At 51.9% G+C, this 27,987-nt stretch overlaps 8 protein-coding genes across 8 annotated transcripts; 3 read left to right on the plus strand and 5 right to left on the minus strand.

The window, feature by feature from the left end:
* Positions 1 to 219: 219 nt before the first annotated feature.
* PC9H_011596 (uncharacterized protein) lies at positions 220 to 1,116 on the minus strand (the record flags this gene model as incomplete). The annotated part of the gene is made up of 5 exons (XM_036781079.1): positions 220 to 398; positions 450 to 610; positions 667 to 694; positions 750 to 885; positions 958 to 1,116. The coding sequence occupies 5 exons, from the start codon at positions 1,114 to 1,116 to the stop codon at positions 220 to 222; spliced, it is 663 nt and encodes a 220-aa protein (XP_036626934.1).
* Positions 1,117 to 1,882: 766 nt separating this feature from the next.
* PC9H_011597 (uncharacterized protein) lies at positions 1,883 to 4,353 on the plus strand (the record flags this gene model as incomplete). Its single annotated transcript, XM_036781080.1, has 3 exons — positions 1,883 to 1,982; positions 2,035 to 3,489; positions 3,542 to 4,353. 3 exons carry the CDS (start codon positions 1,883 to 1,885, stop codon positions 4,351 to 4,353), a joined length of 2,367 nt encoding a protein of 788 aa, XP_036626935.1.
* A 503-nt stretch (positions 4,354 to 4,856) lies between these two features.
* PC9H_011598 (uncharacterized protein) lies at positions 4,857 to 5,712 on the minus strand (the record flags this gene model as incomplete). The annotated part of the gene is given in 3 exon segments (XM_036781081.1): positions 4,857 to 5,054; positions 5,072 to 5,424; positions 5,481 to 5,712. The coding sequence occupies 3 exon segments, from the start codon at positions 5,710 to 5,712 to the stop codon at positions 4,857 to 4,859; spliced, it is 783 nt and encodes a 260-aa protein (XP_036626936.1).
* Positions 5,713 to 7,363: 1,651 nt separating this feature from the next.
* NHP6 (Non-histone chromosomal protein 6) lies at positions 7,364 to 8,213 on the plus strand (the record flags this gene model as incomplete). Its single annotated transcript, XM_036781082.1, has 5 exons — positions 7,364 to 7,390; positions 7,710 to 7,857; positions 7,920 to 7,978; positions 8,032 to 8,094; positions 8,151 to 8,213. The coding sequence occupies 5 exons, from the start codon at positions 7,364 to 7,366 to the stop codon at positions 8,211 to 8,213; spliced, it is 360 nt and encodes a 119-aa protein (XP_036626937.1).
* Positions 8,214 to 9,084: 871 nt separating this feature from the next.
* Positions 9,085 to 11,855, plus strand: PC9H_011600 (uncharacterized protein; the record flags this gene model as incomplete). Its single annotated transcript, XM_036781083.1, has 13 exons — positions 9,085 to 9,236; positions 9,284 to 9,368; positions 9,416 to 9,479; positions 9,530 to 9,635; positions 9,690 to 9,793; positions 9,844 to 10,046; positions 10,100 to 10,503; positions 10,556 to 10,695; positions 10,752 to 11,017; positions 11,071 to 11,200; positions 11,257 to 11,490; positions 11,544 to 11,688; positions 11,735 to 11,855. The coding sequence occupies 13 exons, from the start codon at positions 9,085 to 9,087 to the stop codon at positions 11,853 to 11,855; spliced, it is 2,154 nt and encodes a 717-aa protein (XP_036626938.1).
* A 42-nt stretch (positions 11,856 to 11,897) lies between these two features.
* On the minus strand, positions 11,898 to 13,529 carry PC9H_011601 (uncharacterized protein; the record flags this gene model as incomplete). Its single annotated transcript, XM_036781084.1, has 6 exons — positions 11,898 to 12,457; positions 12,512 to 12,603; positions 12,653 to 12,680; positions 12,732 to 12,867; positions 12,920 to 13,084; positions 13,389 to 13,529. The coding sequence occupies 6 exons, from the start codon at positions 13,527 to 13,529 to the stop codon at positions 11,898 to 11,900; spliced, it is 1,122 nt and encodes a 373-aa protein (XP_036626939.1).
* A 9,294-nt stretch (positions 13,530 to 22,823) lies between these two features.
* PC9H_011602 (uncharacterized protein) lies at positions 22,824 to 24,035 on the minus strand (the record flags this gene model as incomplete). The annotated part of the gene is made up of 6 exons (XM_036781085.1): positions 22,824 to 23,292; positions 23,344 to 23,380; positions 23,435 to 23,526; positions 23,593 to 23,620; positions 23,676 to 23,811; positions 23,877 to 24,035. 6 exons carry the CDS (start codon positions 24,033 to 24,035, stop codon positions 22,824 to 22,826), a joined length of 921 nt encoding a protein of 306 aa, XP_036626940.1.
* Positions 24,036 to 25,015: 980 nt separating this feature from the next.
* On the minus strand, positions 25,016 to 27,534 carry PC9H_011603 (uncharacterized protein; the record flags this gene model as incomplete). The annotated part of the gene is made up of 8 exons (XM_036781086.1): positions 25,016 to 25,738; positions 25,796 to 26,412; positions 26,467 to 26,779; positions 26,839 to 27,012; positions 27,061 to 27,125; positions 27,175 to 27,189; positions 27,251 to 27,374; positions 27,430 to 27,534. 8 exons carry the CDS (start codon positions 27,532 to 27,534, stop codon positions 25,016 to 25,018), a joined length of 2,136 nt encoding a protein of 711 aa, XP_036626941.1.
* Between the last annotated feature and the right edge of the window lie 453 nt (positions 27,535 to 27,987).

Here is a 27,987-nt window from a genome sequence, read left to right on the forward strand (position 1 = left end):
AGCGCACATCCGTTGGATCTTCTGCTCTGTTTCTCTGCAGAGTAGATCAAAGTCTTCACGGAGTAGACACACGCGACTAGGCATCAATGCACCTACATATATCAAACCGGGCTTCGTTCAGAGCTTTGTACTCGGCACGATTCTGAAAACCTCAACGGGCGTGCAGCTGGACGTAGGGGAGAAATTGACATTCACTGAAATGCCAGGTCGAAGGATAGGTTATCCAGCAGCAAGCAACGTCGTTGTGAAGGTGGTGGTGAGATCAGCATAGATGCGAGCGCTAATAGAGAGCGCAGAATTTGGATCGGTATCGAGACTCGAGAGTGGTGAAGGAGATTCGGCTGGCCGAAAACGCAGCTGAGGGTATTCCTTCGGGGGCTGCCTCGAACGCTGCTCCGCTACGAGATATTTATTTCCAACGTCACACATGCATATATATAAAGACTCACACCGTACCAGAGGTTCGCTGGTGCCAATTGGGCCAACTTTGATAACAGCGCGCACAGAAATGTACTGACCCCCAACATTCGGTCCACTGACCACGAGATCAGGCAACCCCCCAAAGAACTGTGGTCTTAGAGTCTGAATTCGGAAGCGAACTGAATTGACGCTGGAGAAGTTGTAAGCTGGTTTCATTGCGAGGATAAGGAAGATACATGCGGGGACGACTCGGAATTAACATAGTTCAGGCGAGCTGGATAATCTCGTAGTTAGCTTGCGCAAGCTGCGGGTGCATTGTGTTTTCTTACGGTCTTCAGGGTCGGAACCTTCGGGAGGAGATCCTGTCGTGCAAGTGTTGAATTCGCAAGGTGCGGTCAATGTCGTCGGCGGAGCCGTCGAAGATCCTGTTCCTGACTTATTGATCGCGGGGCAGGAAAGTACTAGCTAAAACGAATACATGCACATTCAGTGATTTTGGGAAAACGCAAACGGTACCGCGTATATATATGTACGTACATTGAATCCAGCGGCTTCTAGGGCTTTGAATTGCGCACGAGTTTGGGCTGTTGCCCATCCGTCGTCATTGGCGACTACAATGTTATTCGGTCTGTCCGATTGCCTGTGTACGAAACCAAATCCAATGCATAGGAGGGCGGCGAAGATTGAATACTTCATGGCATGATTTGTCCGCTGAGGAAGGTAGATGACTTGGTCGACATCGCTTATACGCCCTAGGATAAACTGCCAAAAGGTCTCGGTGGGTATGGCTCCCAAACGTGCTGGTGAGAGAAAAACAACACGCCATGGATTCTAATCAAGTGACTAGCTCTCGAGAACGCTCCAGATTGATGGGAGGTCACATCATTATTTCACTTGAATGGAGTGTGCTCATGTGTGTCTGTCTGTCAACGGCTCAGCGATGGACCAGCTGTATAGCAGCGTGCGAGCAGCGGGTACTGGAGCCTGGAGGACCCAGGGGGTTGGAGAAGGTTGGAGACTGGTACGCGGCATGAAGGGCACCATCTGAATGGACGGTTCTTCAGGAAGACAGGCACGTGAGGAGGTACGGGGGCACGTGCTGGCTGAGTCGCTATCGCTTGGGCGCCTCCCCGAGTCGGCGAGGACACTGGGCTTGATATCTTCGACTTCAACGGTGATGGACACACACATCTGTCCATATGTGCGACCTGAAGAACTCGGCCTTTTGCAACCACAACCTTTGCAGTTTGGCTGTAGTGGTCACAGACTTGTTCCGTCGTTGGCGCTGAGCTTCTGTGACATGGGCATTTCAACATTGCAGGCAATGCTCGGTGCATATCTACTTTGCCGTAGTGGATCTTCAACGTTGACCACTGTTGACCATTGTTTTTGTGCGTGGTAAGCTTGGGGTGGTAATCTCACTACCATTACTGCCACAACCTTGCCCTGGAATAGACCCGCTATGAATACCTGCCCCTCCGCTGAATCACTTCACGACTACCACTACGACTATTACAACTTCTACCCTTCAACTGAACCGTACTACTCCAACTCGGACTCCAGTAAGTGGCAACCTTACTATTTCTCATTCTCGCTCACTCGTCTTCATTTCAGGCATGGACAGTGGTTTGCAGGCAGAGCTTTTCGGCCTCGTATCAGAAGATGTGGATATGGAAGAATATGTGCAGCATGTGTATGGTGTATCAAAGGCCGATGTCGAGTACATACGCAACAAAGAATGGAAGCTCGAAGGCTTGCCTACCTATACTAAGTTGCTCGATGAAGCCGCGCCCGAAGAAGACCTCTACGAACCATTCAAAACGATCATGGCCGCCCTCTTCGACACCTTCATCGACAGCGGGCGCAAGCTTGACGTGCACCACGCGTCGCTTGGCAAGACGCCACTGAAGGGTATCTGGAACGTCCGAAAGCCGGAACAGTTATTCCTCTTCGGCTCGCACGACCATGAGTCGCCCGTAGCCTGGTCACTCGCCAAAGCCTTTGTCGAGTTCGCCGTGACACCTCGCACACAGCGCGTCGCAGGTGGTGACTCAACTATAAGCACAACTAACGAGGAGGGGACCGCTGCTGCGGCTGCTCCAGCTTCATCCACGTCTGACCTAGCACTCGCTGCAAGCTCTAGTACCAAGCGCAAACACTGCAGCGCTGATACCCCCGACGAGCCAAAGCCAGCGCCGAAACGCCCGAGACTCGCAGCCTACGCTAAGAAAGAACCGCAAGCTGCTGGATGTGCTTTGGAGCTCTTGGCTTCGACTTGCAGACGATGGGCCACCGGTGTGGTCATCACGGACACGCAAGTGACGTTACATTACTACGATCGCATGGGTGCTATCCTCACGCAGCCTTTCAAATTCGACGAGGAGCCGTGGAAGCTAGCGTTAGTTGCCTTGGCCATTGGACAGTGTAACCTTGCACATGCAGGGTTTGAGCCACTCGTTGCGTCCAACCTGGACACCGCCCTCTCGCAGCCGCTATACTCATTGCAAAACGCGATCCTCAAGATTCCCAACGATAATAGCAACAGGATCAACAACGACTCGATTGAAGTTGTGGATAACCTTGGGCGAGGGATCTATTCGCACTTCCAAATTACCGGCAACCCTCTATACATTTACGGCGGACTTACGGGTAAGGGATCACACGTCTTGCCTGGATATATGGTCAAGATGATTGGTGGGGCTCCTTCGCAGGACGACGGAGACTTTCGCGACGCAGCGAAGGAACTGGCGTTGCAAGTCAACTCAAAGGATACAATGGTCGTCAAGCTCAGTTGGCCATTAGAGAGGCGTCCATGCCTAGAAGCCCGTACGATCAATGCCCTTGTTAACAAGATTCCTTGGATGAAGCGGCACCTCCCCAAGGTTCACTGCGCCTTGACATTCAAGGGCAAATCCACGGGACTTCCGCGACATCTCTTCCATGACATGAACGTAGCACATGGATTGGAGCAACGGTACTTCACCCTCCTATTCTCGGATCGTTATAAACACCTTTGGGAAGTCAAAACGTTGATTGGGTTCCAAATGGCATTCATTGACATTGTTGAGTGTACGTGGTGCGGTTCATCATTTAGACCTCACTAACGCTTCGAAATTCACAGGCCACCGCACCGTGACGAGGTACGGAATGGTGCTTCATAGGGATATAAGCGAAAACAACCTACTATGGACTAATGATAAGCGCGTCGTTGGTGTCCTCAATGACTGGGATCTAGCCACACCCGTCGATGCGGTTGGCAATAGCACCAACCACCGAACCGGGACGGGCCCGTTCATGGCCTACGACCTACTCGGGCCCAAACCGCCTGTCCATCTGTATCGGCACGATCTCGAATCGCTCTTTTATGTGCTTATATGGGCGGTAGTGCATTATAAGATCGGCAGTGACGTCCCTTACTCCCGCGTTGTCAATCCAGTGCTGAAAACATGGACTGGGGATTATGGAGAAGCTCGTAATGCGAAGCGTGCTTTCTTGGGGGACCCTGAGCCCGTGCTACACGAGGTACAGCCTGTGTTCAAGCCATTGCAAGCTACATGGATCGAACCACTCTGCGACCTTTTTCAAGAGGCTCAGACGAATCGAGACAAGCATGCGAGAACGAGAAGAGCAAGAGTAGAAGTCATCGGACAGGACGTTCTGACGGGAAGCCAAGGATCTGCACTCATGACCACTGGCGACGACAGCGATGACGAGGACAATGCAAACAACTTAGCGCTTCCTGAGCCTGCTGTCAAAAGCGCTCCGGCTCATGATATCGATTTCGAAACCCTAGGATGCTTAACCTTTGAAAGCTTTATGGCTGCTCTCGATCACTGGAAACCTCGTTCGATACCAAAGGAATACCGCGAGTATGCAAAACGACTTCTCAAAGAGGACAAACCGCCAGTAGTTAGTGAATCACTAGTGGGCTGAAAATAGGTCACGAAATTCGGAATGTCTACTCACTATTTGTACAATCTAAACGAGGATACCCTCAGCTGCCGATGTTTGCCAACGTCATGCAGACAAATCGCACTCGCAATATAAATACAAATTGAACGTCCTGAAGTGAATGCTAAATATAAACGACGGCCTACTGCCGATGCACAGCCATTCGGAGATAGGCCCGCCACATCCGAAAAGGACTTACGTTCGACTTCGCCCCAACCATCTTTTATACCTCGCGGGGCGCATGTAGCCTTCATGTCCTTCTAAAATACCTCTCTCGGAAAGGACCTTCGACGAATCCATTCTCGTTTGCAAGCCATATGTCCGAGTCAAATAGGATTCTACAGCTTTCGCTCGCCATCGTCGTAGAACGGCCCAAATCCATGGATCAATTACGACGCCAAGGTACAGATCCTAGAAACAAAGCAAGAGCGGACTTCGTAAAGACAAACGAGATGGGAATTGGTGTCAAATGATTTCCCTATACATCAGGCGCTCGAGTGAGCAACTGAGCTTTCTGGAAAGCTTTGCTTCGGATCTGTGTCGTCCTCCATCTGGGTAGTGATATCTACTTTGATGCGCTTCATCGGCATGCACCCGATCGTCTGGACGGGGTCGGACCTCGAGAACGCAGTGGAGTTGGCGCGAAGCTTGATGCGAATAGTGATAGCGTTGAAAGTGATCCCCTGCTCGTATATCAAACCCATGGCATGACCAGACAGCCAAGGAGAGACGCGCCACTGTAGGCGTCATCAGCTCCAGCAACTCGGAAGAAGTACTGCCCGTTCACCGTGCGCGAGTAGAGCGCGAGCAGCAGGATCTCCACGACAAGCTGTAGCGCCGCAGACTCGATGAGGATGCGTGCTACCGGGAGGAGGTAGCTCCCGGTTTTGTACTGGGCGGATCTGGCGGATGTGTGCCAGATGCGGAAGGCCATGAGGGAGGTTGTGACGACGTTTTGGACCACGGCGATGGAGCACAAGGGTTGGATCCACGCGTTCAGCCGATCCGTGCAGACGCTTACCGTGGGGTCGATTTGGACGAAGAGGGCGCATGCTACAGGACCAAGGCGAGTTAGAGAGATATCGACCCAACTGATGTTGGTTACTCACGAACGCACAGAACATCACTCTCATCTACAAAAGGCCAAACAATCTGGGGGTTCCTAGTCCCTGATTTGATACCAAAGTTCGCGGGCAAGTTCTTCGCCGAGGTACCCGCCCGCTCCGCCCAAGGAAAGATAAGGAGCCAGGAGGCCATTGTCCAGGGTTGGGAGAATGCTCCCGAGGCTGCTCTCTTGGATATGTTGAAAGGAGGAGGGAAGGTTGGCAAAGTCGTTGTCATCGTCGCTAAGGAGTGAACTCGTTAACGCCGATGCAAAGTATGTACATAGGTACAGGATGAATCACCCGTTTCCCATGCCCCTTAGAGGGAATAGTGCACACCTAGTATATTCTAATTGACTCGGTGGCAGAGCGCCCTACTCGTATGCAAGCATACAGAATGAGGGAGTAAGTCGTTCAGATCGGTCGTCGCACAAAGCAACTTGTGCATGAGGAAGGTTTTGTTAGTAAGCCTAATAAGATGGCTTTGTCGGGGCGCAAGCGATCTAGTTCGTCGGCCCGCCCTTGAAGTTTCGCGTGTGGGTCCAAAGGACAATAGAATGGAAAAGCCACAAAGTACCAACCTCACGACTCCGCAAGCCGCCCGATACCCTCTGCTTCGTCTCTTCCCTGTCCCCCTAATCTCTGCAAGGGGGATGATAGGCTAGACGAGCACTTCCTCCACCCTGCTTTACTGCGAATTCTGAACGACCCCCGTGGCTTCGCTACAGTCCCTACCTCCAAGAATGCTGTCGAATTGGAAGATTTTCCCCCAACAGCTAGTGCTGGTTCGAGTGTAGGTACAATGTCCTCGTTGGCTGGATCGACGGAATTCGAGATGCTTGCCGACTCACATCGCTGGTCGTTCTTCTTAGAGGATGGAATGCGATCCTTCTTTCGGAAGAACCAAGGGAGAAGAGGCGACACACAGGTATCGTAGGTTGATTACAAATGCATCAGAGAAGTTATGCATCCGTGTACGAGTGACCCTGCAGCATTTCGAGAGGTGGCGGTGGAATGGGAAAGACTTGCAACACCTGATGTTTGCAGACCCTATTATCGTGGGCACAGGTTTACATGTATGTGCTTCTGCTCGCTGCTAGTTGGTTCGTGCTAGTACTCATGGTAGCGCACCCACAATACCCCGTTCAAGGACAACAAGGCAACGTCGAACCTCAGTTGCCGCTCCTGTCGTTAGTAGCGACATGTTGATACTATGTAGTCCGTCAAATTTTCAATCAGTCAATCTGAAGTAGCGGTGCTAGGATTTCATACCTTCCGAGCCCAAAGGCATTAATTTGCGAACGAGTTATCTTATCATCCTAAGTTAGATAGCGCTTAGGGTAGAAATTGAAGCGGAGATGTAAAGTAACGGTCTGTGCGTATTGGACAAACCTCGGCCGAACGGCATCAGCGCGGGGCTTGAAGCAGATTCCCAGCACCAAAAAGCCCAGCACTCCACCTAAGAGGCAGCCAGCGCCCCCTCTGCAACCCAACACAGTGATTGCCCCTACTGCGATTTTAGCTGTATACGCCTGGCCTGCCTGCGCTCTCCTCTAAAATCCAAGTCTCCAATACTCCCTCTTTTCCTCAAACTTAGTCGCCAAGGTATGTTGCTATGGTTCATTCGACACTGCTGGCGGTGTTTTTGCCGTTGTTTGGGGGTTCCTCGTCGTTGTAGACGGCGACGAGCAGGAAAGGGGGATGGCAGAGAGCGCGTTGTTTGTTTGGTCACACGGACGCGTCGCGCTCTCCCTCCGCCCTCGCTCATCGGCCACATCGCTCGAAGGCGACCTCCTGGCGCCGCTGGAACTTCGCTCGACGTGTCATTTGTGGTGATGGTGTCTGTTGAATGATCGTTGGCTGACTGGCTTCTGCCCTTGCACTTCTAGATGCCCAAGGCTGCCACAAAGTCCAAGGTATGTTCAGATCAGCTTTCAGGACCTTTGTTGCGCTGTTTCGGGTCGGACGCCATGCTGTACAATGCTGTTGAACTTGAAAATTTTCAACTTTGGCTCGTTTTAGGGCGCATATACTTGTGTTCTGGGCTCTCGTCCGATCCGTGATGCCTCTTCGTTGCCGATCACTCTTCTGACGACCTTAGCGCTGCTACCATCGCTGGCGGCATGGTTGCAGCTCGTCGTCGTCCTCAACGAGCTCCGAGCCTTCTCTCCCTTTCACTTCCGATCCTACCTTACGATTCCGTGCACTCCGCTGACATCCCCTTCCCGTCTCTAGTCCCGCAAGGCCGCCGATAAGGCTGAGAAAGCACCTAGGAAGGGCAAGAAAGACCCGAAGGCACCCAAGCGCGCCCTCTCCGCATACATGTTCTTCAGCCAAGACTGGCGAGAGAGAATCAAGGCTGAGAATCCCGATGCTGGGTTCGGTGAGTGACAACGGCTTCTCGTTGTCTGTTGTTTCCTTCCTAACACTATGCCTCGTACTTAGGTGAAGTTGGCAAACTCCTTGGAGCTAAGTGGAAGGAGATGGACGATGAGGACAAGAAGGTGCAGCTTTCGCTTTATTTCTGATAACGCTCCTGCTGACGTCCCACATACAGCCATATGTTGAGCAAGCTAACAAAGATAAGACACGGGCCGAAGAGGAAAAGAACGCTTACGATGTTCGTACTTTTCTCTCGTTTCTCATCAACGTTCTCTCATCACTATTGTCCAACAGGATCGCAAGAAGAGCGAAGAGAAAGAAGAAGCGAAAGACGAGGACGACGAGGACGACGATTAAATATACACTCGTTCACTGTCCGTCGGATGTTCTTATACCTGCTGGGACGCTGTTGCCTTCATGACGCTGGGATTAATCACTTCCATCTTTTTCTCCTGTCGCTCATTCTCTGTACTCGTACTCACTCCCCCACCCCAGCCGGCTACACTTTCCTCTTGCTCTCTCTCTCCTCATCATTTTTTCGTACATTCATGTTTATTGTCTGGCCTCTGTTCGCTTAAGTCCTGCTGTCCTGCCTGGTCATCCATGTAAATTTGCTCGTCAATATCCCGCTCGCCTTACCCCCGTGTTGTACGTACCTTTGTAGTGCATCATATACCTCAGCAGCAGCACCTTGATGTAAATCCGTAGACTAGCCTCCGAAAATATTATATAGCTGCTTGGCGGGTAAACAAGGAAACATTTCGATGACCCGTATGGTGCTCGGCGCTTCACAACAGGCTTATATCGAGAAGGCCATCACCAACCGAACATACGCAGAGAGTGAGCGCAGCGCCACCTCCGCCCCATTTCTAAATCGGGAAATAGTTCGGTGTTTCTTTCTGTTCATCGTCTCGTCAACACGAATGGTAAACTCGAATGCAATTTCGACTCTGAATGTCCCAACAGCGAATGCCTATCCTTCTATTCGCTGCGTGCAATGGTCGCGCGACGGGCAATTGCTCCTGATGATGAAGTCCTCCATTTACATTTTGGTAAAGAACTACGTTTGACAGGCTTCCCTGGTGCCCATTTCGACGGACATGTAGACCCCGCATCTAGGTTTAAACTTTGATGTAGCCTCTGTCATCAGGACCTCGACTGGCTCCCCCGACGCACAATTGAACTGGTATCGCAACTTGATTGACCTGGACGCGCTGAGCCCAACCAAATGGCCAGAGATTTCCCAAGGCGAGTCGTCCCGATTTCTGTGGAGCAAGCGACTGAAACGGCACTAGACTGGGGCGCTCTCTCGCTTGGCTCTTTGGATATCAGTCTCAAAGCGATATGCTCGTCTCCTACTGATGTTTCCCCGAGTGCAACGTATGTAGTTCATCTACGTCTCGAGACTTCGCTGATCCCCCTCTCAGATGCGTTTTGGCTGTTCTGACCTCCAATATGGACCTGTCGATATGGGCGCCCAGTAAGAACATATTGAAGGGCGAATGGAATATGGTATGCATATAGCTCACTCTTGCCTGACGTCGGGCAACGAAGATCAGATCCACCATTATACAGCTGGGCGACAAATTGCTGGACATGAAGTCCAAGAGTACCAGATCATGAGTTCGTGGCCTGTCTCACCTATAGCTCTGTATTCAGAAATAGCCATATAGGTATTACATGGACAGGGCAAGCTGCCTTTGGCCTTTCCCCATCGCCACTGGTCGACGCATCGTTGCTGATAGCTGGCACTCGCGCGGGGACAGTGTTGCTATTCCGGTTGAGTCCCACTCATAGGTAACGCACCCTTTCAGCTGACCGCGGTCTGCATAGGTTCGACGGAAAATCCGTTGAACGCATCAATACCGTAAAGGTCAGCGATTATTGGGTATCACAAATTGCTGTCTCTCCGTGGGTTGCCTCTGGGGAGAGTACATGTACGTTGGTTGTCGGATTCCGAAAACCCCTCTGACCCACACCGCTGCAGGTGAAGCACGCCTGGCTATCAACGACTCTAGCGGCCAAGTTATCGCCCTGGCCATCAAGCAAACGTTGAATATACTGGGCTCACCATCATCACTATCTCGACAATACGCACTAGACGTCGAGGTCGCATCCGAGAAAGTGATTGTCACCGACGCACTCGTAGTTTTTGGAGAATTGTCTTGGATATCTCCCCCAAGCAGACAGGTAGAAGCAGGTTTCCACTCGTGACAAGCAAAGAACTCATTAGTTCGCCATAGCCAATCCTTGTCTTTGGGTCCCCAGGGGTACTCCATCTATGGTCGCCTCTCAATAGAAGCGATTCGTCCGACTGGGTAGGATTGCGTTCCTTGAAATTGACAACCCAGCGCATGTCTGTTGGGTCTTCCGCCCTCTATCCGCCCTCAGGCATCCAATACCTAGGTCGATGGGACATCCTCCTCATTTCCCTGTTCGATGGGTCAGCCCATATCGTTCACAATATAACGGGGGGTCCCTCCTGGGACCCACCTGCCGAAGATTGCACCAGCCTCGCCACCGGACACACCAGCAAGTTGGTGCGCTCAATCTTTGAAGCCTATGAACCCAACTCCACGTTTGAAGACGTTGGTCGAATTTGCGGAATGTGCTGCTACGACTCTTCCGCTGCCGTTTGGGTACACGAGTAAATCTACTAGTTTATTTCTTCCTCTGCGCAATTGATAGGCTTCTGCTAGGTCATGTCGGCCAGCAGACTTCAGCTACAAGCACGAGGCGAAGCACACAAGCATGCTCGTAGTTGCGCAGTTGTTCCCGGAATCTGACGATGACGCCTTCCTTGCCGGGCTGGATGACTTGTTGAAGAATTGCAAAGTTTGTAAGCTCGTGGCTCTTTCTTCGCCATCGGTGACCCTCACGCTAGCATGCCACCAGCCGATGGGGCATCACCGCACGACTTGCTTCGCGCTGTATTCCGCCGGTTGAACGGACCAGGTACTCTCGACAAACTCCACTCGAATATCCTGAACATAATTCGGCCGTCCGGCGACCCTCCTCTCACATTCGCCCCCGATCCGTACGACGGAGTGCTTTGCGAGGACTTTCGCATCTGCTTTAGGCGGTGTTTGAGAGAGCAGCTATTTGGTTCGGATCGTGTACTTTCCTATCGCCTCCGGCTAGCCATAGCAGATTACGCTTGGGTAGGCCTGTAATACACACTCTGCGTTTCCGCTGACGCTGATATGGCTTCTAGAAAATCTACCAGGACCCCGAGAAGCAGGAAGCCTGTGGCCGCATTGCACAAACACTTTTAGACAACATATCTCACCACATTTTGAGGGCCGTGGTCCAGCATCTAACGGCAGTTGCTCCGATCCTCCAAGGTTCGTTCGTCGTTTCTACGTATAACTCATATACGTACCCAGCCGGATTTCTATAGCCGACGACATACCGTTCATCCGTCGCCTTGTCGTACAGTCCAACCTCCCTCGCTGTCCCCCAGACTTATTGCTCAGTGTCCGACATCTTGCTGAGAAGCTCAACGGCCTCGGGATGCCCATCTCCTCAGAAGCCCTAACTCCGACATCGCTCAACGAAAGTTGCCCCGCGTGTGGGTCGAACATCCCTTTCCAGGACATCATTACTGCGCAATGCGAAAACGGACACAGCTGGAGTGAGTGAAGCTGCTTCATCGGCGCTTGGTCAACTCGTACTGAATTTGTGCAGGCAGATGCTCCGTCACGTCCTTCATCTTGTCGACAACATCAGTAAGAACGTGTGTTGGGTGCACGCGTAAGGCGTTGCTGCCGCCTTCGGCTGCCTTGGGCCATTCATCGATGGGTTGGATCGTGGAAGAGATGTTGGAGGCGGGGTATCGCTGTTCTTTTTGTGGGAATAACTATGTAAGTATCGTGTAGCCAAAAGTCTGTCCTATTGCGGCGTATGCATGCCATGATGGCACAGTACGTTTTCGTGGAGCAGGGGAAGCATCCAAGTAAGACCTTACTTTTCCACAACGTGTCCAATCAATTCCTCTAGCTATAGTATGGTCTACAGTATCGTTACTCTTTGGTGCTCTGCTTACAAGCAAGATACCAAGCCATTCAATCGACCCAATACTTGCGCTTGTTTTTCTTTTCCTACGTCTAATTTCAACCTATCATCCAACGCCGTTACGCTGGCGAAGCAACCTCTCGCCACTGTCGTTGTTTCATCAGGTAAGTGATCCTTCCCACAAGTATTCACGTCTTTGACGAATGGGTTCGGGATTAATCGCGTGAATATGAACTTGAAGCTCTCCGCTGTGGGGCAATTATCTGTCGGCGCGAAGTTCACGTTCAAGAACGTATGTGATGGGAGTATGTCGCCCGGGCCGTCCAATAGTTTGTTGACGAAGGTAAGGATCAACGAGCTGTAAATTCGCGCTGCGACGCTATCCTGGGAGGTTGGGTCGGATTCAAGCGAGGTGTATGATATATGCGAGGCGGTCGCCCCAGAAAAGGCGATGGATGATATGCCTTCTTTAGAGCCTTCGGCCGCAGCTCCGCTAAATTCAATCGATATTAGTGCGTTACGGAAAACTAAGGAAAGAGTTGCGACGCACACCGTCCCAGAGCCCAGAACTCCCAAATTAAGGTTGTCTAATTGGGTTGGTGAGTGAAGCGAAGCGACTTGAGTGTCTCGGTGATACGCACTCCCAACATTAGATCCGCTGATAACAATGTCAGGCTTGCCGTTGAAGAACTTTGGAGCCAACGTTTGGATGCCGAAGCGCACGGAGTCCACACTGCAAGGACATTGAGAAGGCGAGGACATAGGAAACGTTAAGTACTCACGGGAAAGCATTCACGTAGTTTAGGCGTGCTAAGTTACGCGTCACTCGTTACAGCAAGTAATGTGAAGCTGGATGCCTACGGTCCGTCTCGTTGAAGCCAACAGCTGGGGACCCTGCTGGGCAACTATCAAACTCGCAAGGCTCTGTACGAGGCGTTGGATCCTCAGATCGCGAGCCAGTCCCTGACATATTTTCTGCGGGGGCAGACAAGACAACCTTCCTCCATACTGATAAGCAGACGCACGGAACTAATCATTGATATACTTACATCAAACCCAGCTTCATTCAGAGCTTCGTACTCGGCACGAATCTGCGCCTCCGCCCAGCCATCGTCGTTTGTCAGGATAACTTTGTGCTGCGAGAATACCACAGGCAGGCGGCAGAGCACTAGGACAGTAAACAGATGAAGCGCGTGGAGATATTTCATGTTTTCCTGGGGAGTACGATGTCAGTGACATATATTTATATCCATAAACACGCACGTTTCTGAGCTTACTCCGCATGGAACGATGGAGTCAGCAAGGATATGTCGACGGAGAAGCGTGAGCCAGTGAGAAACTATGTACATGAATTCGGGGTCAATATATTTCGACATTCAGTGCTGTAGTATAGAAATGAGGTCCATGAGGTCCTGTGTGACTACCAGCCAATTTCAGCAACGAGCACTCACCAAGAGCCTCAGCTTGTAGCTTACAAACGTGCTAGCGAAGACTAGGCAGCCAAATGTGCTTATACACATTCTTCAAGAGCCAGCCAGTGGATTCCCCAACTTCTGCAAGACCAAGGTACGGTGTAACGACCGGGCAATTGGCGCCTGGTCCCGTCGAGACTTCCTCGACCATCCCCAATTCCAATTCCCTCAACTCCACCTCATCCATGATATTGTTTCGGCTACGTTAACTCCCAGTCGGCCCTCCGTCATTTCCAATCTCGGATCCCCGACTATTCCTTATCATATGTCTGTCTACTCCTACTCTACCTATAAAAACCCTATAGATACTTTGTATTCAATAGCGTTTCTTGAATCGACGGTTATTCCTGTCACCTTTCGAGCGACCTCAAAACCTTCCTATTCCGTGTGCCGAGACTATTTTCCCTTTCGGGAATCTCCTCGTCACATTTTTTTGACAGTACCAACCAACCTATCCGACTTCAACTCTCCTCCTTCTTTTTCGCTCTCATCCTTCTAAAAAATCTCGGGACCACCCAGTCTGATCAACTGGACCACCGACTAGGAAAACCTTCAAAATATTTCATTTTCGGCGCTCCTTTCAACACTACTACAAAACAAAACATGTCTCGCTCGATGCACCTTCGAAGCCGCGGCCCCGTTCAGGACACATCTCCTACGGTCCCCGGGCATCTAGCTGAGTCCTCCCCCCTTAGTCTTATTCCTACTAATAGAAGTTCGGTGTCGGACACCGAAGAGATTGGCCAAGAGTCACCTATCCCGCGCTTGCGTGCGTTATCGTACAGCGAGGTAGTGGCTGGCCCGGCCCGAGCGCGCCTGCAGTCGCCTCGGGTTGACTCGTCTGACCATAGCGTCGACGCCGCTCAAGACGCCATTGAAAGCGTGAGCGAAGGTCCGAAGGGTAACTCGGACCCTGATCCCGCAGTATCCAGGATGGATAAGGGACAAAGCGAAGGGCGTTCCACGCCAGGTGCTGACACCGTCGATGCACACTTGACGAAGGTTCAAGTCGAGGCCATTAGAGCGGCCGAAGATAAACTGTCGGCAGAGCAGCGCGATGTATTAGCTAGACGAAACAAAGCATTAACAATTAAAGAACGAGTACCTGAGCACGAAAGTCGTGACAAAGGCAAGGGAGCTGATCCCGCAAACTGGGGAGAGTTCCACTCGGATGATGAGATCCAGGATGTCGAGCTACAAAAAAAGGTCATGAAGAGCTACCAGGACTTGAAGCGTGGCGCGCATACCAAGGATATCGGTGGCGCGGGACCGTCCAATAGTCAGGCCGCCTATACAGGGAAGGTACCGCCGACGGAGCACCGAACGGTCGACATCACCAAAGTGGACCCGAAGATTGAGCGCGGTCCAAGTCTCGACCAGTTGAAACTTCAGAGTTTGGTGGACGAGGTGGAAAGACTCAAGGGAGAACTTGCGAACAAGCCGTTCTTGAGGACCAAGAAGGGGAAATCCAAGAAGTCCCCGAAAGCGAGGGCCGATAGCAGCGCAAGCGAGATTGAGAGCGGTGAGGACCGCGATAATGATGTCCTCCCCATACGGCAGGTTGCCAAAAATTCGGCATTGGGAAAATTCTTCGCGCAAGTTAGAGCTCGAAGTAATGCACCATCGGATCCCTCCGATTCTAGTAGTGACGATGACTCGTCTCACCACAGTGATTCCTCGGGAAGATCAAGCTCCAACGGCGGGCGAAGGAACAAGCAGAGACCTAAGGGTAGGCACTCGCGGCTGTCTAGGTCGCATTCTGCATCGCGACGACGGGCAAAGAAAAGAAAGGCAGTTAGAGAGTCTAAAATTAAGCCTGTGCAACCAAAAGCTTACAATGGTGAGGCTTACCTGCCTGATTTCCATAGATTCATGATGGAGGTTGTAGCATACTTGGAGGACGGGCAGGTGCCGCGAGTCAATGAGGTACGCACAGCGTTGCGCTTCCTCGAAGGGTGAGCCCATGTATTCGCGTCGCAGGTTATTCTGTTTGACATCGAGAACTGGACGCTAGATCGCTTGTTTACAGAATTGTTCAACCATTTTTTCCCGAGTGACTTCCGTGAACGCCAGCGTATGCGTTTGAACCGATGCTATCAGAACGATAGATCAGTAAAGGAATACGCAGCCGAGCTTGCGGAAATTTACATGGCTATCGGGACGAACGACAAACAAGATAAGGTTGTCCGGCTGTGGCAGGGTTTCCGAAAGTCGTTGAAGAGCAAGCTGTGGGAAAACGGCTTCACGGGCCTTCAATGCTCTTGGGAACGTATGGTTCGACAGGCAGAAACCTATGAGGTGGCAGCGAGTATTGCTGGTAACGGCGAGCGTCCTCGTGAAAAGAGGCAATCGTCAGCGAAGCCAGACGGCGGCCGCAACGAACGCACAAATGGCGGTTTTCTTTCCCGTAAGGGGCATTCAATGCCACAGAGCAATGGAGGTTCGAGTAAGGGCAGTCGGCGTGACTTTAAACCTAGTAACGGGAATGCTAAACCGAAGTCTAATAAGTTTAACCTCTCCAAACAAGAGATGAACGACTTGCGTGCGGCGAAAAAATGCTTCCTGTGTAAGGAAGCTGGGCATGTAGCCCGTCAATGTCCTCGCGTTAACAGTGTAACATCTTCAGCGGGAGGACGGCGCCCTCCTGGTGTTCGTAGCAATAATGTGGAGATCAGCTTTGAGAACGCTGAAGACCTAAGAACGTCAATTGAAGATGACAATACCTTGCATACCATTGAAATTGGTATGATCAATGTGAGCAGCCAATTGGTTGAGGCCGTGACCTTAACCGGCCCTGTAGACGACAGAACTGAGGACGAGGGTATGGGTTATGACACCGATCCCGAGATGCCAGGTCTGATTCCTGTCAACAACGACAACTCGGACGATGAAGGCGAAAGCGGTGTGCCGATCCCTGAAGATGTGGGGAACACTTTCCAACGATACTTTGACGATTGGGACGATAACAACGGTAATGGGTCTGGCATCCTTGCCTCTGGTATGGAAAGCCCGGAGGCGGAGGATGGAGCCCAAATTGACCCACAGTCCATATACGTAATGAACTGGGGGCTCTTCGCCTCGGAAATGCTGGCTGAGGTTCGGGTCATCGACGATTATGTGCACATCCCGGTCGAGAAAACTGTGACTGCCGATCCTTTCGAGGACGTGGATGGCGAACTCGTGATGACACCTGAGGTGGACATAAAGGAATGGGCTAACATGTCACCTACTCAGTGGAACGAGCGCACCCACTGGGAATGGTACTCAGCGTATTATTTTCCAGGCGGACGTATGGGTGACAGCGTGGCGAATGCACAAACGATGTACATGGAAACGGTCAAGGAATTGGGGTTTCCTGGCGATGACAAGTTCGCGCCCGTTAACAAATGGGAACCGCGGTTCACGTTCTGGTCAATTTCTTCCCAAGACTACGCGCTAAGGGATAGCCTACGGAAAGGAGAAATTGTGCTCATCAACAAGGAGCTACTGCAGGCTGAGGAATTCAACCTAGCGTGGTGGTATGCAAAGTACTTGGCAGACGTGAATGGGATTGATCACGCGGAGCGCTGCGTGTCCTTGATGGAATGGCAGCCGTTTGTCGTTGATGCCTTAGATGAAAACGTGTTTGCGCACCTGGGCGCAATGGAAATCCGTGCAGCCCTAACTGAGGGCAGGGAGGCTTTTGTGAAGGATAATGGCCGGTGGTGGCTGGATTTTGACGACGCCCGTGAATGGTGCACGATTGGCGACCGACTGCTAAGGCTCGAGTCAAAGATTAAGGTGTCGTTACTGGAGAATGCCTTGTTTAACCTCGAAGATTGGTATGAAAAGAGGATCCAACAGTCGTACCGTGATGTGGAATTGGCTGTTACTGGTAATGACGGAACAGCTGACCTACGAGCACTGTACAATCCTGACAAGGGCAGGGAGGAGCGTGCATTGGATAGCCTTGCTCTGATGATGACGACCTTGTCGCGTGTACGTTTCGATGACTGGGAGGACGAGCTACAGGTGGTGGAAATGTTTGGTCAGCAAGTTCCCCCAGGAACGTACCCTGCAATTCAACGAAATGCAGCGATCGCAAAGGACTTTGTACGATTAATTCCACGACCAGTGGTTGTAATGGTGAACGTGAACGGGAAACCGGCAAGGGCTTTGCTGGATTCGGGTTCGCTCGGGGATTTTGTGTCGTCCACACTGGCCGAACAATTGAAACTGGACCGAGTAGAACTTGAGAAACCGTTACCGTTGCAATTAGCCGTGCAAGGGTCTCGCGCGAAAATTAATTTTGGCTGCCGGGCTAGGATAGAGTATCAGACGGTGAAGGAGGAGCATTACTTTGATATAATTAACCTCTCCAACTATGATGTTATCCTCGGCACACCTTGGATGTTCCAACATCAAGTAAAACTTGGGGTGAACCCAGCTAGCGTGGTTATTGGAAGTACAAGTCCGCTACCGCTGAAGGGCGATGGTGTAAGCAAGCTTGCCTCGCGAGCGATGGAGATGCACGACGAAACAGTGGAGCGCGCCAGGGAGGAGCTGCTTCGATACGCAAAACCGCTGTGTCTAACGGTGGAAGACACCCCGTTGCCTCCTCTGCGCGCAATTAACCACACTATTCCTCTGATAGATGAGGGCAAAATCTATCCTTGGCGGCCCGCGAAGTGTCCTGAGGCCTTGCGTGCTCAATGGGTAGCGATGCGTAATGCGTACCTAAAGTCCGGGCGGTGGAAGGTCACTAACTCGGGTAATGCCTGCCCCATGCTGTTGATATACAAGCCAGGGACAAAGCAACTGCGGACGGTGTTTGACCTGCGAGAACGGAATAAGAATACTCGCAAGATGGCGACGCCGATGCCTGATATTGAGGGAATATTGAGGTGTGTGGCTTGTCGCCGCTATCGTTCTACAATGGACGGCAAAGATGCTTATGAGCAAATCAGGATTGTGCCTGAACATGTTGCGCGCACCACCGTAACGACACCTAACGGAAATATGGTCTCGTTAGTAATGCAGCAGGGGGATTGTAATGCGCCGGCAACATACCAAGCGCTGATGAATCACATCTTCGGCGCACACTTAGGACAGTTTGTAGACGTTTATCTTGATGATATTATTGTCTATTCGGACACATTGGCTGATCATGTTCGGCATGTTAAGCAGGTTATTGATATCCTTAAACGAGAGAAGCTGTACCTTTCCGAGGCTAAGCTTCACTTTCTGCAGCGAGAGCTTAAGATCCTGGGTCGTATCGTTGACAACGACGGCATTCGGATGGACCCCCATAAGGTGGATTCAGTGTTGAAGTGGAAAGTGCCCACGAACCGAGACTTGCTGCGAGGTTTCTTGGGTGCGGTGGGTTATCTAGCCGACGACGCAGCACGTATTCGCATTCCCATGGGAGTTCTGGCTGCGTTGACTGGGGATCGCGTGGCGTTTCGGTGGGAGCATACCCATCAACGCGCATTTGACGAAATCAAGGCCTGTATTGCTCAGTTCAGTGAGCATCGTCGCAAACCGTTGGACTATGGGAAGGACGCACCTCCTGTTTGGATCGCAACTGACGGTTGTGTTTCTGGAATCGCAGGCGCGGTACTTCAGGGTAAGGACTGGAAATCCGCGCGTGTGGCTGCCTTCTATTCCGCGAAATTGAGCGCGCCTCAGCAGAACTACGCGACACATGAAATTGAGATGCTGGCCGGGCTGGAGACAATGATGCGACATCGTGAGATTCTGCAGGGCATGAAGTTCAAATGGCTGACTGACCATCGGGGCTTAATTCATCTGCTGAATCAGAAGGGATTGACGGGCCGTCAAGCTCGATGGATGGAGAAGATGAGCGAATTTGATTTCGAGCCCATGTACATCGCTGGGACGGACAATGTGCTGAGCGATGCGTTGTCTCGAATCTACTCGAACGACGCACCTGGAACAGTGTGTTCTGCTTCTGAGTACACCTCCTTCGATGACGGCCTACTAGTGACAAAGGGAGTCGGCTCTTATTCGGCGCCAGTACTGGTGGCAGACGAGGGTCGTATGGCTGGAACGGCTCCCGGGGGCGCGAACAACGCCCTGTGTGTAAACATGCTGGATGTCGATGATGATACTCCCAAGCAGGTGAAGGAGTTCGCTCGGCGCATGGCAGCCAAACCGTTTGTGCTACACGGACCTTGAAGGAGTACCGCGCATGGTGCTCATCGCGCAACGTCGCCAACGGCAGGCTTGTCAGAGAAAAAACTTACCCTTCGTATCCCACGTATTGACAAGCGTGGTGGTGGTGGTGGTAATGTGGCGAAGGCGCCAACTCAGGGTTCCGCTGAGTTTCACAACAAGGATGTAAGCGGAAGCAAACCGGGTCCTGCCAAGCAATACTCAAGTACATCGCAGGAAGAAGGCACCACGGAGGACGTGTCACTGCTCGGTGTACTGACATTGAGGCATGATGGAATTGACCTCCGAAGGGCTCTTGTGGGGAAATACCACGGCGACTCTTTTTTTCGTTTGATTCTGGAGAACCCGAAGCATTATAAGAACTTCGTGGTGCGCGAAGGTTTGGTTTACATGAGGGAGCGCGGCAATGAGTTGTTGTGCATCCCGAATGTCGTAATTGATGGTCGGAACATACGGGAAATAGTCCTGAATGAGGCCCATTCGTTGTTGGCGCATCTTGGACATGCTAAGACGTTGGCATACCTTCGGGACCATGTGTGGTGGCGGGAGATAGTCAAGGACACCCAGGCGTATTGCGCATCGTGTACTGTCTGCCTGCGTTCAAAACCTAATAATCAGCGACCTTATGGCCTCCTGAATCCACTGCCAATGCCACGTAAGCCCTGGGAAGTTGTGGGCGTTGACTTCGTCGGTCCGCTACCTGAGTCGAGTGATCGCGACGCGACCTTTGACTTGATTACTGTGGTTATTGATTTGATGTCGGCGATGGTTCACTTGATTCCCAGTCGTACAAATTACACAGCGAAGAATGTAGCGGAATTAATGTACGACCGTGTCTGGAAACTGCATGGATTACCCTCCGCTATTGTCAGTGACCGAGATGTCCTGTTCACTTCCCAGTTCTGGCGCGAGCTACATCGTCTGCTGCGCACGAAATTACGAATGTCGAGCGCGTATCACCCAGAATCCGACGGCGCCACTGAACGCGCTAATCGCACAGTCACTCAGATGATCCGTCAGTGCATTGAACCTAGCCAAAAGGACTGGGTTTTGCGCTTACCCGCTATTGAATTTGCAATCAACTCGGCACGATCTGAGTCAACAGGGTATGCGCCCTTCTTCCTGAACAATGGTTGCATGCCTAGATCGTTATTGTGGGATTCTCCTAGTAAGGACGAATTCCCCGGAGTTCGTGTCTTTGCGCAACGTATAAAACATGCGCTTATGTCCGCACATGATTCTGTTCTAGCCGCGCGAGTTAAACAGACACGAGACGCAAATAGGAAGCGGTGGCCTGCCCCTTTCAAGAACGGGGACCTGGTGTATGTTTCTACCAAGAATATCACGTTCCCTAAGGGATTAGCGAGGAAGCTCCTGCCGAAGTTTGTGGGACCTTACCGTATTACGAGAGATTTCAAGAACAATTCATTTGAGGTTCGGTTGCCAAGTGAGCTGCTTCAGCGCGGAGTACACAATGTCTTCCATGCTTCATTGCTAAGGATGCATATTGCGAATGATGACAGACTGTTCCCAGGTCGGTCATTGGATCAGGTCTCGAATCCTGGGATTGGCAGTAAGGAGTGGGCAGTTAAGGAGATCATCTCCCACCACGGTGCCAGAGAAGGGGCAATGTTCGAGATCCTGTGGGCCTCAGGTGATAAAACCTGGATGGAATATGATCAGATTGCTCACTTACAGGCTCTGGAACGTTACTTGGAGGCTCTGGGTGTTCAGAACATTGCCAAGCTGCCTAGAGGTTCGGGCACCCCTCCTGAAGGTGATCCTCAAGTGTTTATAGGGGGAATTCATACTGCCCCTATTAGAAAGGTATTTAACCGTGAGCTTTGCTCCCAATGCCGACAGCCTTTGCCTCGCCGTCTCTTGGGAGTAGTACCTGCAAAGCGTACTCAGCATCTTGCAACATTGTCTTCATTTTCTCTACCGAACTCGCCTCGCTCCCATCGCCCACAAATGGCTGCCCCGGTCGGAAACAAACTTTTCCATCACCATGTTCTCACGACGTCACCTGCCCTTGACCAGTTCGTGATTTCCAATCCTACCTCCAACGAGGTCATCACTCGTACGGCTGCGGAGATCCGCAACTACATTGTCATTCATCATCAGGCAAAATCTGAGAACATACCCTTTGCCGGTGGTTTGCCGTCCGACTACCTGCAGTTCGCCCGCGCCTACAACCAGGAGCCTAACATTTGGGCAAAGTTCGCGATGCCCAACGCGAACGGCTCTCTCATCGTGTCCGACCGCGACCCCCGTACCCGCAACTTCGGATTAGAAGACGATAGCCTGACCCAGGCATTCTCAGCACTGCTGCCCGTTCAACATCACACGAACTATCGTAACAACCACACCAACAATCGTAACAACAGCGTCGAAGAACAAGGCTCGAGGGTCTCATCGACACAATCCGGTCGCCACCAGGAGTCGGCCCCAAGGCACCTTTTTGAGAACGCTAGTGCCTGCGGCAGCTGCCTCTGTCCCTGTGGTTAGCGCTGCTGCCTCCACTGCCGTCCTCGGTAACTCTGTGACAGCGACCATCAACACGACTAGCGGTGGTGAATCCCCTACGGGGAATTCGAAGAAGAAGAACTTGCGGAAGAAAAGGGTTGCTGGCAAAGTGACCACCGCTGTCGAAGAAGGTGCTGCCGATGAAATGATCGTCGACTATTGCGAGGATCTCGAAGGTGGACCTGTCGCATCCTCTAGCAAGGCCTGAGCGCACTCGTCGACACGAGTCCGGAAGGGCGAGTGTAACGACCGGGCAATTGGCGCCTGGTCCCGTCGAGACTTCCTCGACCATCCCCAATTCCAATTCCCTCAACTCCACCTCATCCATGATATTGTTTCGGCTACGTTAACTCCCAGTCGGCCCTCCGTCATTTCCAATCTCGGATCCCCGACTATTCCTTATCATATGTCTGTCTACTCCTACTCTACCTATAAAAACCCTATAGATACTTTGTATTCAATAGCGTTTCTTGAATCGACGGTTATTCCTGTCACCTTTCGAGCGACCTCAAAACCTTCCTATTCCGTGTGCCGAGACTATTTTCCCTTTCGGGAATCTCCTCGTCACATACGGACTCTGGCGTCGTAACCTTTGTGGTCGCATAGGCGCGGGAGTAGACATCCCTATGAACAATACTAGGGGTACTAGGGGTGCAGTTCGGTGGAAAATGCAGCACATGCGGCCGGCAGATATGATGAATCAACTTCTAATACAAGGGGCAGTAAACGGAAAAAAGACAATTCGGATCCATGACTATGCATACTACCAAGGCATATCGCCTCAAAAGCACGTCAAAATGGGAGACAGTTTCTCGAACACAATCGCCTGTGTTGCGGCATCTACATCACCCTTGGATGCAGCATTCATCACGCTGACACTAACGAAGCATCCTGGGCCGGTGACAACTCCTCTCTCAGCAGGAAGATGCTCTGTCGCACAAACAGGTGCATCTATCACATTGTTGTTCGCAGCAATACGTGTCGGCACGAATCTGAAAGCCCCAGCGGACAAGCAGTTGGGGGTGGGCGAGAAGTTGACATTCACTGAGATGCCAGGTGGGAGGACGGGTCTCCCAGCGGCAAGCAGTGTTGTCGTGAACGTGGTGGTGAGATCAGCATAGATACGTGCGCTAATGGAGAGCGCAGAATCCGGGTCGGTAGTGAGAGTGGTGAATGAGATTTGGCTAGCCGTGGAGGCCGAAAACGCAGCTGATGGTATTCCTTCAAGGGCTGCCTCGCACGCGGCGCCACTGTTACTGAATTATTTGCGACACTACGCATACCAAGAAGTAAAGACTCACACTGTACCCGATCCGTTGATGTTTGGGCCGAGATTTGCTGGTGCCAATCGGGGTCAACTTTAGCGGCGTCGAAGTGTGGTACGATACTCACTCCCAACATTCGGTCCACTGACCACGAAGTCGGGCAACCCCCCAAAAAACTGCGGGCTCAGAGTCTGAATTCCGAAGCGGACTGAATCAACACTGAAGAAGTTCGTAAGCCAGCGGTTCGAGCGTCGGAGTCATAGAGAGAATGGAGTAGATACACACGGGAACGAATTGACATAATTCAGGCGAGCTAGAGGATCTCAGAATTAGCTCTCCTAGTTTACGCATACATTGCCCCTCCTTACGGTCCTCTGGATCAGAACCTTCCGGTGGAGAGCCTGTTGCGCAAGTGTTGAATTCGCAAGGTGCGGTCAGCGTGGTAGGTGGGGCCGTCGAAGATCCTGTCCCAGACCTATTGATTGCAGGGCATGAGAGTATCAGCTGCACCAAACCGTATAGTCAGCAATCTGGGGGCAATGCGTTCTGGATGCCATGTATATACGAACATTAAATCCGGCGGCTTCCAGGGCATCAAATTGCGCACGAATTTGGGCTGTTGCCCACCCGTCGTCATTGGTGACTACTATATTATTCGGTCTGCCCGTCTGTCCACTGACGAAACCGAATCCACTACAAAGGAAGGCGGAGAAGAGTGGATACTTCATAGCGTTGTTTGTTCGTTGGGAGAGTAAGTCGTAGACAATGACTTTGTCGACATGGCTTATATGTCTATACTTCGAAATAGAATCTTCATGAAGTCATATGGACGCCGCACACGTTGGCGTACGCATTGGATGCCAGGTCATGCACCATGTAGGATGAACTGCCAAAAGCTCTAGGTGAGCATGGCTTCCAATCGTGCTGGTGAGAGAAAAACAACGCACCATTACTATTAATCGATATCCCTCGCGATTGCTCCAAGTCGATGGCAGGTCAGCATTGTTTCGCTTGAATGGATTGCGCTCATCAGTATCTGCCTGCCAACAGCTTAGCGAAGGAGCAGCTGTGCAACGGCGCGAGCAGCGGGTACTGGGGACCCAGTGGATTGGGGACGTGCAACCTTCGAACGCATGCTTCAGGAGACTTCTTTTCTCACAAACGGTGCCTTCACGGAATCAATGCGGTCGACCTTCTGATGCCCTAACCTTGCAGCTGAAACCACACATGGTGAACAGAAAAATGTCAAAGAAGTAGACAACGTAGTTACGTACCAGACGGCACTGTCATCTCTGTCGAAGTTTCTGTAAGTCTCGATGCGGAACGTTGAAGGGGTCGGACAGGAGGTGCATTTCACCAGTTTCCTCATCTAATGTTTCAAGCAGTCAGTTTGATGGATAAAAATACACTGGAGCCTATCTCCGTCTATGTATTGCCTGAATCAAAATGCTCTGTTGGGCGAGGTATAGATGAAAGAAAGACTACAAATTGCAAGGACATACGATATAAACGGCCCTCATCTGCTCCATAGGGATGACAGCGAGATAAAAAAGAACGAAAGCAAGCAGTGGCTACAAAGGAGTCTACCAGGACAATTAAGAAAATAAGGTCGTGAGTGAGGAGTGTGGTCTATCGAGTAAGTGGGGGGAATCAATCTCGTCGATACTTGAAAATACCACGGGGGGAGGAGGAGAAATAAGACACTTGACTATCTGCGGGCGGCGTCAGCGGCAGCAGCAGCAGCAGCTCCGGTCTTTCCCTTGGTTGCTGGTGCTGAAGGCTCAGTTGCAGCTGACGCTACAGACGCTGAGGCAGCAGCTTTGGCGTTCGCGTTCGCATTTGCGTTCGTGTTGCCATTGGCGGCACCAGCAGCAGGGACAGCAGCAGCGTTCTTGCCACGCAACGACACGGTGGGTTCGGCTGCTGCTACTGATGACGCAACGGGAGCGGCGGCGGAGGAAGGAGCTGCCGCTGTGTTGCCTTTCTTACCGCCACGCAATGAGACGGTAGGTTGTGCTACGGCTGCTGCTGTTGACGAGGCGGCGGCGGCGGGATCGGGAACCGCAGAAACGGCACCACCAGCGGCACCACCGCCAACCTTGGGGCCCTTTCCACCACGGATGCCTACGGTCGATTGGGCGGCGGCGGCAGAGCTAAGGACGCCAGAGGCTTTGACAGATCCGCTGACGACTGCTGAAGGAAGCGCGGTGGCGGAGGCAATGTTGGAAAGGACGGCAGTTCCATTGTTAGCAATACCTGTAGCGATGGCTGTGGCGTTGGTAGCGATACCCGAGGCAGTAACGGAGGCAGAGGCAGTAGAATTCGAGGCACCAGTGTTCGCACCAGTATTCGCACCGGTATTCGCGCCGGTGTTTCCACCGGTAGTGGCACCAGGCGCGGCAACGGGCACACCATCAGCGGTGACAGTGAACTAAGAAGTGAACAATCCAGTAAGCGTTGAACAGACCATATTATGGGCGGCGCTTACGTAGATCACATCGTCCAAAGAACCGTGCTGAGCAACTGGAGCGATGGCGGGCTGATGGTTGGCGGCAGAGTTGATCGAAGAAAGGCGGTAAACACCAACAGGGAGACCGTTGTCGACGGTAGCAGTGAGGACGTTGTTGATGGCCTTTCCGTTGAGCCCCTTGAAGAACGCGAACTTCTTGGGATCCGTGACCTTGGTGTCCTGAAGGGAGGCAATCTGCTCAACGACAACGTGGGAGTGTCCTTGGATTTGACCTTGGGCGTTGAGTTGCTGGGGCGCGGAGAAGTAGTTCTTCTGCGCATTGACGAAGAAGCCCGTATCGAAATTTCTGACCGCCATCGCGATCGTGAAAGGGGTGTCGGCCTTGACGGTGCCGAAGTTGGGAGGGAACTGGAATTTGGACGACGGCATGTTGTCGGTCGAGGGGATGGTGCCAATGGGAGCGGGGTTGCACGAGCCAGTGGTGATTTGCTGGCCGTTGGTGATGGGGAGATTGGGGACGGTAAGGCAGAAGTTGATGAAGTTGTTGGTCGACGTGAGCGAAGAAACTTGGCCGGCGGCAGGAACGTCTTGTCCGTCATTGGCAAAGCCTTGAGCGATGACTTTGGGGTCGAGCGCTGCGGAGATACATCAGGTTGGCCCAGCCAAAGAAAGGGCGGTAAGAAACTCACTGAGTGACGTCTGTGCGGCGTTGGCGTTTCCGCCATTGTTTCCGCCGTTGTTGCCACCGTTGTTTCCAGTGTTCCCGCCAGTGTTCCCGGTATTCCCTCCGTTGTTTCCAGTATTCCCTCCATTGTTTCCAGTATTCCCTCCGTTGTTTCCAGTGTTGCCACCATTGTTCCCGGCATTGTTGTTGCCGTTGTTTCCTGTGTTGTTGCCGTTATTGCCAGTGTTCCCGTTGTTGTTGTTACCGGTGTTCCCAGTGTTGTTATTGCGGGTGTTCCCGTTGTTGTTGTTGTTGTTGCCAGCGTTGCCAGTGTTCGTCTAGTGAGAGCATCGATAATGATAAGTACGACACTCTCTATGGTGCCAAGTAAACTCACCGAGCCACGGGCGGTAGTGGTCACAGTGCCCTTTCCGCCGCCAGTGTTGTTATTACCATTGTTGCCGGTGTTGTTATTGCCGTTGTTACCAGTGTTCCCGTTGTTCCCAGCGTTGTTATTGCCGTTGTTGCCAGTATTGGTGTTGCCGTTGTTTCCAGCCTTGCCAGTGTTGGTCTGCACGAAGTAAGAACGCATCCAGCGCAATAGAAGAGCGAAACTCACCGAACCACGAGCCGTAGTGGTCACGGTTCCCTTTCCACCGCCAGTGTTGTTGTTGTTGTTGTTGCCTGGAATATAATCAGAATGAAACGTACGCCGCTGAATGAACGATCTAACCGTTGTTGTTGTTGCCTAAAGAGGGGGAAGGCGGATTAGATATGTTTTCACGAGACGAACGTTATATCCAACTCACCAGTGTTGTTATTGTTACCGGCGTTGTTACCAGTGTTACCGTTGTTGCCAACCTTGGTATTCTGGCTCTGCGCTGCCGTCACGGTCGCGGTAACGGTTACAAACCGGGTCTTCACTTGGGGCAGCTAGAAAGTGAACATTATTTATACCATTCAATGTCGATCACCGCTTGGCACGTACGTCACAATTCTGGTTATTGAACTGGCGAGCAGTCGGCATAGCCTGGGCGGTAAAGCCGGCCAGATAGATGGAGAGCCAGACGAAGCAGAGAGTCTTCGCGAACATAGTGTCGTTATTAGGAAGAAAGGTTGAAACTGGTAGAAATTTGTGTGGTAGAAGCGAACGAGGGTGCTTTGAGAGCTTGAAGAATATACGGAGTCCTTGCAAGTGACTTCAGAAATGAACTGTGAAGAAAACGACACCAGTGCCGGGCGTGCGCAGTCTTTGGGAGTCGCACTAGGCGGCTTGCCGTAGAGCAGGTTGATTCAGGCGAAAGAAGGGGGGAAGGAAAAAAGGTACCTGAACTCATCCAGATCATTTGCTTATATCTACGCCTGCTCACTTGCTCGGTCACACAGCCTGTCACACTATCATTGTTGCCCCCGGCACCTCGGCTCCCTTGTCACGGTCCATCAATTGCTCTTCCGTGATACAGTGCGTTGCTCGCGTTCGTTGCCACTTGGTAAGCACGAACATATGAGAGTGGGTGCCGGCGAGGGACCTCGCTACTCGCTGCGA

The sequence above is a fragment of the Pleurotus ostreatus genome (assembly GCF_014466165.1).
Source record: "Pleurotus ostreatus strain PC9 chromosome Unknown scaffold_9, whole genome shotgun sequence".
NCBI lineage: Eukaryota > Fungi > Basidiomycota > Agaricomycetes > Agaricales > Pleurotaceae > Pleurotus > Pleurotus ostreatus.